The 11884-nt window shown below is 36.2% G+C and overlaps 2 protein-coding genes and 1 long non-coding RNA gene across 5 annotated transcripts in view; 2 read left to right on the top strand and 1 right to left on the bottom strand.

Annotated features, from left to right (window-relative positions):
• Positions 1–275: 275 nt before the first annotated feature.
• On the bottom strand, positions 276–4510 carry ak4 (adenylate kinase 4). 3 transcript variants are annotated; one of them, XM_056751542.1, is made up of 6 exons: positions 4360–4510; positions 3971–4129; positions 3161–3280; positions 2329–2501; positions 1474–1592; positions 276–1340 (listed from the first exon to the last, which is right to left on the bottom strand). In XM_056751542.1, exons 2-6 carry the CDS (start codon positions 4110–4112, stop codon positions 1214–1216), a joined length of 681 nt encoding a protein of 226 aa, XP_056607520.1. In that variant the 5' UTR covers positions 4113–4129; positions 4360–4510; the 3' UTR covers positions 276–1213. The 3 variants fall into 3 exon arrangements, with proteins under 3 accessions (XP_056607520.1, XP_056607522.1, XP_056607523.1); XM_056751544.1 differs by having other exon boundaries at positions 4364–4510; XM_056751545.1 differs by lacking the exon at positions 4360–4510 and having other exon boundaries at positions 3936–4072.
• Positions 4511–5054: 544 nt separating this feature from the next.
• Positions 5055–6170, top strand: LOC130424870 (uncharacterized). Its single transcript, XR_008906991.1, has 2 exons — positions 5055–5383; positions 5918–6170. It is a non-coding gene; the product is annotated as an uncharacterized LOC130424870 (long non-coding RNA).
• Positions 6171–8351: 2181 nt separating this feature from the next.
• jak1 (Janus kinase 1) overlaps positions 8352–11884 on the top strand; it is a 26976-nt gene continuing 23443 nt past the window's right edge. The window contains exon 1 of the mRNA XM_056750712.1: positions 8352–8578. The gene's annotated coding sequence lies outside the window, so the exon portion shown is untranslated. The remainder of the gene's footprint in view (positions 8579–11884) is intronic.

Below are 11884 nucleotides of genomic sequence, written 5' to 3'. Positions count from 1 at the left end.
TGTTTATCATAGTTGTTAAAGATAACTTCCATAAGTATTACTTTGCAAGCTAATAGCATTATCGTCTTGGTTGTGGGTAGAAATAGTTTGCAAGACGTTGTATATTGCAATGGTAAAATAAAATGTTCTTTGCTTTGCTTGCTACAGTTGGCTTTTGTCCAAAAGGAACAGTCTGAAATGTTTTTGAGGACCTGGAATGTAGCCGCCTTTAACAAGCTTACTCCTCCCTGTCAAACATAGCTACAGTCGCTGAAATGAAAGAAATGTAATACAGATTTATGAGAAAATACGTTTATTTTGCTGGTGAAAGAAAAGCTTAAGCTTGTTTATTGATGTGTGAATTGCAAAACAAGTAGGTGTGAACATATTAAAAGGTATTTTCTCCAAACATGATTGGTTAATAAACTAGACTGACTGACACTGAAAGAGCAAAAGGTAGAGAAGACAATCTAAAAAACTAAACAAAGACTTAAAAAGATGCTTATACATATAAAGTCACGTATAACAAACATTCTGAGGTCCTTCGCCTTATCTTTGTTTCTGGAACAAATTTAATTCACAACCAGTGCTGTAATGTAATCAAGGGCTTATGATAAATTGCTCTTACAATATAATACTTTTTTTATATTGGAACACCGTTAATGTTTTTAAATTGCAAAACTTTTCCATATGTGATCTGTTGACATCTTAAGTTTCTCTACTGTCAAAAGTTTCCTTCAGATATGGCTCCAAAAATGTTTAAAGCTGATGACAAGGCTTAAGATATCTGTAACATTGTGACGTAAATGGTGTTTATTGGCACTGTGACATTACCAAGAAATGTTTGCATAGCATAAGCTATATGGAATGCTTGAACAGTGTCTCACACACTAGAAGCCATATCCCCCTATCATATATTATTTACACCACGTTCGTATGATTCAGTCACATATTTATATAATTCGGCCCCATTTAAAAGGATGCCTTTGGTAAATTAGCAGTATTTTACCCTGACTAAATCAGCTTCAAATTTCTAAAGGCAGAACCCAGTTAAATACCCATGTAATCTTTTCAGAATCCATATGACACAATCAAAGTTTGCGCTATAAAAGATAATACTGTACTTCTAACAGACAATCTGAAGTAACCAATCTTTGGAAATCAATGTTGTGAAAAGGTAACTCCTCTGAGATGAGGCCACATTGTTCTCTTGGATAAGAGAGTCAGTGTTACCTCAGTGAGTTGAGGTACACCGAGCATCTGACTGGACAATGGGGATCTTTGTGCTGAGGAGTGTGCTGATATTTGGCCAGATCCGATCTGTTTCTGTGTCTGAGAATGTGTACAGGATGCTTTTAGCCCTACGAAGGCACATAAAAGGCGAATACTGTTAGCACAACCGTGGGGAAAAAACAAATTAAATACACTGGGTGGGATTTTGGTTTGCATCCAAAAGGCGAGGCCATTTGTGTGAATGTGATATATTATTCTTACTTATATAAATCTATGACAGGTTTGGCAATATCTTTGTAGTGTCTCAGTCTGGCCACCAGAGCTTCTGGTCTGTCCTCTTCCTGTTGAATCAACTGCTCTCCTGTAATGTCATCTAGCCCCTATAAACACAACAGAGAATTATCAGGACTGTTGAGGATTGTGTAGTCCAACGACCGCTCAAATGTCTGACGCACAAGGCACACTTTTCTGGAAACACTTCAGCATGTTCAAAGAAGTCATCTGATTGGTTGAATCTTACAGGATTTCCGGGAGACGTGTGGCGCGTTCTTTAATGGTCCGCCTGGAAACAACACAAAGCCGTCTGATCTAGAAGTAAGCTGTCGTGTTTACAACAGTTACAATAAGAATTCATCACGATCGACTAAACGCTTGACTAAAGAGGTTCATGGCGTAAACTTATAATCGTTGTTGTTGCTTTTAACTTTGACACATTCGTGAATGTACATCGGTCTGTTACTGTGGGGACATTTCATGCCTCCCAACATGACGCGGCACAAAACGAAATGTGATTGGTTGCTTTACCTGTCAGTCATATGACCTCTTGGGCGGGGCTTGGCCAAAGAAAGCGACCAAAGTTCCCAGACCTTCAGTATGAAGGCTATGCGAGACTAAGGATTGTGTAGCATGCCTCCATGAAACATGATGTTCATAACTTGCTATTTATGTGATTATAATTTGCAAGAATTATAATGAGTGAAATTATGATAAACAGCACTTCCAACAGGCCCGAAAAGCTTACTTTATTTCAACATAACCCACAAACTCTTCTGGTGTGTACTTACACAATTTGATTACCACATATCAGACAAACAAGCCAAAAATGATGATGTTCACCTGGATTCGGGGGGGATTGAAATACATGTTGTATACTCTCCCACTGGATGGGTGTGTCCAGCGATGACGTAGTCTTTCTTTAAGTGTTTCCAGAGGGATGTTGAGGTTGAAGACTACATCTAGATCACAGATACTGTTCAGGGCATCTGCCTGAGCTAGAGTTCGAGGGAAACCTGGTAGGGATGTAAATGTACAAAAATTGTACTTCTGAAACACAGGCACACGATAATGTGTATCTGACCACTAATATCTCACTACAATATTTAAAGGACGTACATAATAGCTTCAAGAAGCAAGACACACAAGAACATTTAAAAGTCACACCACTTTTCGGTCAATATCTTACTTTATTGTACTGGGAGACTTTGCCTTTCAAGGCAAGCAGCTGTTCTTTTTAACAACAAACTTATTAACCCTTTCTCTGGCTCACATCCTCAAGTTTTGTACCCCCATAGATTGCTCTGTGCTTCTGCTAAAGTCAAAATAAAATGTTTGCTTCCCATAAATGTTGCAATAAAACTGACAATGTACATGGACCCTTTAATATTCTGACACTTTAACTGTGTTCAACAAACATTGCTCTTAGTTCTAGTTAAGGTTTTGAAAATATAATCTGACTGGCGTGACGGCAGCCCCTCAAAGTAACCAATAATCCTCTACTAAATAACAGACCTTGTAAATATTTAATGATCCAACAAACCTGCCTAACACTAATTCTCGACATCAAGAAACCGTAATGGTGATAATGCGTTTAAAATATATTGTTGAGCATATTAAAAACATTTAACAAAACGTAAATATTAAAAGAATTTGATGATATTAACCACCGTACCATCTAACAACCAACTGTATTTGGTCATCTCCTCCAATCTAGGCAGCAGAAGGCGAGTCATGACATGGTCTGGCACAAGCAATCCCTTTTTTATATAAGTCTTTGCCAAAACACCAGCTTCTATAAACACAGAGAAGACAACTATGCAATGAGTCCTATCATGCATGGACACAATGTATAACATATTTGTATAATAAATTCCATCGAAATTCATAGCTGAAATCCACTGATATTTAATGAATATAAATTAAGTATTATTCATCATTTCAACAAGAAACTAGAGTGTTCCTTGCATGATATGATAAGACGTGCATGACAACCTCAAGGCTTCATTTTTTAATCCATTGTGTTACTTGGAATGCATAAAAAGTATGTAACAGTAACCTAGTGTATTTTATAACCAGTGTTACATTGTTTTTAACCTCACAGTAAGCTGAAAAGTAGTAGGCTAAATGTTATGACAATTCCTCACATTTCATCTACATCCATTCATCAATACCATGAATACAATAGTATATCTTATTTAATACTTAAATGCTTAAAAAGTAAATGTACGGTTAAAGACAGGGTGAGTCCTGCCATCACAGCTTTTCAAGACCTCACGTGAACTCCAGATCTCACGCCCAAATGGGGGAGAAATAAATGTTAGAGAAACAAATAGTTGCACATTATTTGGAAAACTATATAAATAGGGTTAAATTTACCCCCATGCGTTTTTACATTTGATACGATCACGGGATCGCTTGCCGTCTAACTATAGAGGTGCAGTCTTTACCTAAAGCTCTTTGTAAATCGTTGCACATCACGCACCCGTATTAGCAGAGATGTTTTCCCGAACGAAGTCTCCACTGGATATATGTTTGAGTCCGAAACTGTGCGCAATTCTCTCCGAGATGGTCCCTTTTCCTGAGCCTGGTGGACCCATGATAACAGCCCGGAATAATTTGGACATTTCTTCACTGAGTTGACCTGTTTACAGTAGAAATGGGTCTAGCGTTACACCTGAAAACACGCAACGCATGCACGAATTTTACGTAGATTGCAATGCGTCATTAAACTCGGAGACTACAGATCTCTTAGAACAGATCTCCAGTGCAGAATGAGGGCTGGGGACTTATCATCGAATTTAACAATAAACAATGCACATAACAAATTCCGACTTTTCCAAGTTTTTGGTCAAAAACAACAAACAAACTTACCCACCCGATAGTAATCTGTTTTATAACTCGTTTTTTACACAGCGAAAAGAGTAAGTTGTTGAAGGTTATTAAAACTGGGAAGCTCTAGCCTGACGAACCGCCTACTGCTCTTTATGTGGACGTGAGCTTCTCCCTCTCTGCAAATGAATGGAGGAGAAACATAAACGCCCTATTTTAAAACGCCTCTCGCACTGAAAATATGCGTACTGCAAGCACTGTCTCGCATAGGAGCATGGTCGTTGTAGTGTTTGTTAAACTATTCTAGCATTATATTTTCGTAATGTATTTTTTCCCACTGCGATTAAGAAATGTGTACGCATTGAATATGGTTGCAGTATATATACTTGTCTTAATGCACATCACGTTTATTTTTCTTGTTTAAACATACTGTAAATGTTAGGGCATAACGTAGCTGAATTGCATAACTGACAAATAAGCAGATGCATTTTTTAATATTGAGTCAAATGAGCACAAATGTTATCAATAAAAAGTTATTAAAAACGTATTCTCTACTCATGCATTGTATTGAAATATAGATAATGGAATATTGCCCCCTGTCTGTTTTTGGACATGATACACTTGTTGACTGCTACTGAGGTGCGCAGTTCCTCAGGCACCACTGATTTGTTTACTTTTACGTTTCTAAACGTGTATTTGGCACTACACGTCCACATTACGTATCAACCACAGAGTCAACTATTATCCCCATGTCAAACATTTATTTCCAAGGTTCCTTGAGGTGGCGTCAGAATTACATAAGATCAACGAACGCACGCAGTTCAGTTCGGGCACGCTGTGTCAAAATCAGTCGACTTTTCAAGGATCTTAGATTTGAAGAGTAATTCTGCACCCCAGAAAGTGGTGAACTTAGAGCGTCAGGACCCGGAAGGATGTTTTTTATTGTCACATGGCTTGCAGATTTCAATAACAACAAAAAATGGCGACAATCACGTTGTTCGCAGTAGGCTTGCTGCGTCATTAAAAATCTTCACGTAAACATTGGAGTTCGGGGTAGAAAATGCAAGTAAGTACTTTTGTAGTCGATCAAATAACACATATGTCTAACGGTGATTGCGTTATTATTTTTATGTTTTGATCGTAGAACGTGGTGTTTGTTTTGCCATGAGAGGGGTGTGTGCGCGCGTTGGTTGGGCGTTAGCGCACATGAATACAGTACAATAACACGACTTAAAATATATAACACTATCAAATAAATCGATGTCGGCGTTGGTTTACATGCATTCCGTAATGTTGATGATACTTATGATGGTATATCATAGAAGATCATTTATATGCGTTTTCGTGCGATAACTTATTTATTTGTAGACCACTGAACAAATGACGTTCTTACGTACTTTTTTCACAGGCGGATATTTTTGTCGTTTAAACAGAATATAGTGCTACATTTCTCAGGCGTTAAGACTTTATTTAATCCTGCAGTTTTATCAAACATCTACGTTTTGCCACGAGAAGTCGCAACGTACTGTCACGGCAAATGTATTTTAAATTTTATATCTTGAAATGTTTTCTTTCTTTTTCCTGCAACAATGCACTTTAGGAATGTTATGCAGATGTTTGTTAGATTATTTGGCAGGCATTTCCACTGTGCTATAATGGCAAACACGACGCGCTGATGGAGTTGTTTACAAGAAGAGATTCGCACGGAGGGCGGGGATGATGTGGGCGGTGCCTAGAGGAGCGCTGAACTGCCAGAGAACGCGAGCCAAGCATGGAAGGCGGGGTTAGACTTACCATAACAAGTCTGACGTCACAGGGGTGATGTTTATGAATTATTAAAACCTTGAAACGAAGGAATCGAATCGCACAGGGTGTTGTGTTTGGTTATCCGATACAACATTCGGCATAAAGTCAAATAATTATATGATACATCAATATTTATATAACATAGGCTATGTTTGCTGTTAATTTTACTTATGTTGTGTAATACCTAATAAATTAGCTTTCACCATTTTAACTATTTATTTAACTATCGTTACTTATTTAAAAAAATGAAATGTATGATTTTGTCATACAATGTATCAGAAACCTGTTTTTTTTACCAATGTTTATAGGCAAAGTTGTTTTCCCCTCGTAAATAAGAAGATGCATAAGGATGCACCACTAGCCTGGCTCTGCATGATGTGACAGGCTGCCCTGGTTCAGTTATCACAGTGCTGATGCTGTGCATCTTAAAGGTACAGTACTGTGATAACTGAAGGATGGCTGCCATCTTGACATCTAGCTACATAAAGCAAGGAGTACATGAAAGAAAAACAACTACAGCAAACAAGCATATATTTAAATGTATTTGCCAAATTGTTTATTTTTGTATCAATTCTATATGTTTGTCAGTTTGTATAATGGAAATCTGTAATTGTTTGAATAAACATTTTCGAACTTGGGTTTGCCTTCTAATGTTACATAAATATAACTTTCTAATATGTTGATATGATTTTTAAATTTAAAATAATTATAAATTTATAAATAAATGTGTAACTCAAAAAGGTATTTAATATAATTATAAGTTAAAATTCTGATGTAGAGAATTTGCTGTATATTGTTTAAAAGTGATTTATATTGCCTTGTATGTAATTACAGAACATTTCACATGCTTTTTGTAAATTAGATGCCTCAAATGTACCAAAAGTCATCTGTATATTTTTTAGTCATTAGGGGAAAGGTATGATTTCTGGAAATCATAAAGTCACGTGATTATGTTTTTAAACGTCTTCTATATGTCTGTTGCTATCTAACATTGTGTGTATTTTAGGAAACCAGTCATTTAAAAATGCCTCTCAGCTTTTAGTTTTGTGTTCATAGCATATCAACTTTTCACATCCCAATTATAGCTTGTGACTCATCCAACGACAGGGTATTCTGACTGGACTCTTTGGACTCGCTCATTATCACAACTAAAAACATAACAGATAAATGTATTTTGCAAATAAGCCATTATATGAAGATCATGTTCATTAACTGCATCTGAATTTATTACTTGAGTATTAAAACCGGCTTCAATATAATATTTTTGCCTATGTGCTTTTTCTCATATAAATACCGAATCTATGTTACACTTATTGATTTGCCATTCTCTCAGTGTGCCGTACAGACCTCTTGTGAAACTGCACCGACAGTTTCTGGCAACTCATATGATGGCGAGAACGGGAAGTCCCTCCCTTTCATGGCAGGCTCGTGCTTCTTGGTCTTAAAGACCTTTAAATATCAGTTTAATCAAAGAGGGCTCTGTAAATTATATTTATTTGAAGTTATATATATTTATTTAAAAAAAATAGAGGGTCTGTTAAACAGGTGAAATTGCAACATTTTTAAATTGAGTAAAATTTAGGATTAAGATAATAATGTCAAATGTAGTAATTAATGATACATGTAAATAAACGTATTGATGGATATTTGCTACTAACGTGATCAGTTTATTAGTATGAATACCATTTTAATGTATTTACATCAATTGTATTTTTACATTTATGTAGCCTAAATTATAGAACATATTTATAAACAGGGCTACATTTCCTATATTTGATTATGCAGAACGGCGTTATTAAACTGCTACAGAGTTAACTTATCTGCATGTAATGAGTCTTGACTATATATAAATAACAAATAGGCCTATAAAGGTTAGTCTAGGTATTCAATTTATGAATTAATTCAATAACAAGCCATTTAGATCGGCTACACCAAATGAATAGACATAATTTAATGGCCAAAATATCCCTGTATTATATGCTTTATTATACAGTTTAAAGCATTTTAAAACAAAAGCAAACATCTAATGTGTTTATATAGTAATAAATACTAAATAGCCCTACTATAAGCAGCAAAAAAAACTATTTTGTATCCAAAACAATATCCCTCAGTCTAGTTTACTCCCCGCCTAAGGGTTAATGACATTGGTACCACATTTGATTGACAAACGGATGAGCCAATAGGCGGCGCGTGACAAAGCTCGATGTTACCCTATTTTCGGGAATGTGGTCGTCGCTTGACAGGAAAGGTTAGTTGATCATGAAGACTTAGGCACGGTTTGCGCTGCGTCGAGTTGAAGTTTGTTTTGATGTTTTATCACGTAAAATTAATCTATTACTACCAAGAGAACGTGTGGGAATTAATCGAGTGCGATTAAAATCGACGAAACACCGTGAGGAAGTGTTCAGACGTCTGTAATGACCGAAATTTAACGGAAGTAGCTTTGCCTGGCGAGGTAAGGGCGAGGGCCGTAACTCTTCATAATACTAACTTAAATGTGTGTAAATCTTTTGTGGAACGATTACATGTGTGTCTGCTGTTTTATGTGCTATGTCACTGAGCAATCGCGTTGTGAGGCGCTATAACATAAGTTTGTGTAACGTTATGCTTGCTGGTTAATATGTCGATCTGTGCGGGATAGAAGAAACTTGTCAAAGCACACGTACACAACCAAATCAGTCGAAATTCGTCAGTATTTAGTGTTAAAAAAATGAATGGCTCTCTAAACGTGTAAATGGACTGATCACGTAAATTCATGCTAGTTGTATTCTCCATGAAAGTTAGCAATCATTTTAGCACATCAGAACGACCAGAGTCTTTATTTTGTTGTGTTGTTTTGTTGACGATGCCAATGACATTGTCTTGAGAAGATGAACATTTGATTTATTTGTCGATTTGTACGGTTGTTAAATGGTTAAACTTGTTGCTGCCGCTGTGACTGCAGTTTTGTCAATAAAAATGTACCACTCTGTACACACAGATAACGACTCACTGGGTAATAAATACGTATTTGCAGTTCAAGCTTAGATTAGAAATATGGATTTAATGATTTAAACGGCCAGAAATAAGTAAATGTAAATGGCTTAGGCTTATAATATTTAATTATGAAGTTTATTTTTATATATGCTGAATTTAAGGAATTTAGTGACTGTGACCAGATCACATTCTGTCTGATTGATTAAAATGATGGACACAGTCGTAATAGGTGGAAGAAAATCTTGATATTAAATTCAGATGACATCAGTTAGAAAATGGAAAGCTCAATTTCCCTTTCTCTCCACTACAACTCAACTATTTCCAAGTTAAATATCAGAGAAACACGTGAAAACCACGACTAGCTACTTGACAATACTAAATTATTGTTTATGTCATCCGATGACCAGACATTGATGAAAACGGCCGAATGTTTAGTTCCCATAGAAGCTGCTTTGGTGGGAAATCCCTATGAAATTTCTGTGCTGGCCGCCAAAAAAGTACTGTTATTAATGTCTCTCCTATATCCTGTGAAGATTACTTTCATAGTTTCATACTGATAAAAACATAGTGAAATAAAAATGATTCATGAGTATTGACATCAATTTGGTTCCGCCTGTTAGATCTCATCCTGATGTTCCCTACTTATTAAAAACAACAGTTTTCTACCCTAACCCCCAGACGAAATTTAAGAAAACATACAAACAAATCCTTGGATGGAATTAGTCATATTATTGCCCAGGGTAGTGAGAAATTGAGAAAGGTTACTGTGTTCCTGACTTGTCCGTCAATGTACGCTGCGAGTGGAATTTCCCTTTAGAATAAAACGCGTTGTACTATATGTTATTCTGAAACAGTTCATGTCGTTATGGACCAATGACGTTTTCATGACAAGAAAAAGTCCTGAATGGTTTAAAACATCACATTTCAGTGCATGAGGCACTTTCTGTTAAAGGATGCAACAGTCAAGTCATTATTTGCCTCCTTATGTGTCAAAACAAGGCAGCGAGATCTTAGGTTTCTGTATATTATACATAAAAATTTAGTATTATTTTGTGAAGGGATATTTAAAGGAATTTTACATGATTTAGATGTTTATTATGAGTTGCGATCATGATTTCAGTAGTATTGTTTACTTTGTATTAATAACTTACAGTTTCTTCTTAGTTGTTGGCTTGCACAGTTTCATATCATGCACAACGTTTGATATATTGATATCAACTCAAAATGTATTATCTGTTCCATAACGAATGTTTAATGGTAATCGTTTTAACATTTTTACTTGAAAGCAATGCAAATATGTAGCGATTAATTTATTTACCTTGTGGTATATTACAGCATCAATGAACAATTGTATGTAAACTAAAATATAGTCAAATGTCATTATCATCACAGTATGATTCACTTTGGGAAGTTTAGATTTTTGCAGTTAGTAAACTTTGTCCTACATTATCAATAAGGATATACATAAAAAACATAATTTACTTTTGTATTTTAAGTGTCTATGCATAACAAGAACCACAATGACATAGAATGCACTCTAATACAGAAAACTCTCCATTAAAACTATTCAATATACTTGCCTCTATTTTAGGCTCCTTTGCAAAAAAAGTTTGTACTTTGCTAGAAATAGTTTGCAAACATGATAAAGCAGTTACATCAGGTTACCGCACTCGACATACATGAGTGGTCTACTGGCGGAACAGTCACAGGGTCTAAAGCTGTGAAGAAACAGTGTTAACTGTGACTTTATCAGCAAACTGCATGTCAGCACCTCAGGAAGTGAGGTCGCCGGCAAGTAAACAGAAGAAAGACATTGTGTTTTGCACAGAAGCAGGTGGAGGAACGTACTGACATCTTGGATATTGTCAGACTCAATCCTTTCTCCGATTATCCAGGATGGTTTAGGACGGCTTTTGTCATGGACTCATTAAAGGCATATTTTTAAGTCACAAACGTGACTTAGATTGTGTTCGTCTGTTGTAAATTAAGAACAGAGAGGTTAAAGACATTTCTGAGCATGAATTGCAACAAAAACAAAAGCTCTTTCTGACCACTGACAGGAAGTCATGAGAGTTTAAGCAAGGCTTTGTGAATGCTTACCATAATTGTAGTTTCATTTGGAACGGATTCTTACGTTTTCCATTTTTTATCTCATATTTCAAAAGTTTAATACCAGAAAATACCTCAATCCCAGATACTGACTCACTGTTCAGGGAACTAGAAGCCCTTGGGATGCGGGCCAGGACTAATGAAGTCAATGTAGTTCTATGGAGTACATGATGATGATAGTATTTCACGTAGCCAAATTTCTGACTTGTTTTTTCATTCCCTAAATTTCCTAATAACACATTTGCCCATTCACGTGTTTAAATTAAATTTTTGTGATATAATCACTACAATGTATTTTATTCATTCATCTCTGGAAAGTCATTTCACAAGTCTGCAGGGATCTTAGCATCCTAACACGTTCTGACCTGCATGCCTACCCCTATCAGGCGTATGTGGTAAATCTGAAAGGAGATCCAATGAGTAAAAACCATCTGATTCAGATGCGAAAGACGTTCATTTTACCCTCCCCCTTGTTCTTCCTAGGATGACAGATGAAATAATTTGCTCCGTGTGAGAGCACCTGTTGAGAGAACATCAAGTGTTTTACTTCGGTTAATTCCTATTGTTGAAGTAATGAAGGATTTAGCTTGGGTCAGGGCTTGCCTTTGTCACGGTGGACAGAGGAGATGTGCTCAGAATATTTAAATTAAAATATAGCCCAGACTGAATTAATGCG

This window comes from Triplophysa dalaica, chromosome 6, assembly GCF_015846415.1.
Source record: "Triplophysa dalaica isolate WHDGS20190420 chromosome 6, ASM1584641v1, whole genome shotgun sequence".
Lineage (NCBI taxonomy): Eukaryota > Metazoa > Chordata > Actinopteri > Cypriniformes > Nemacheilidae > Triplophysa > Triplophysa dalaica.
Note: the sequence above shows the minus strand (reverse complement) of the source record. Positions and strands in the feature narration are given on the sequence as shown.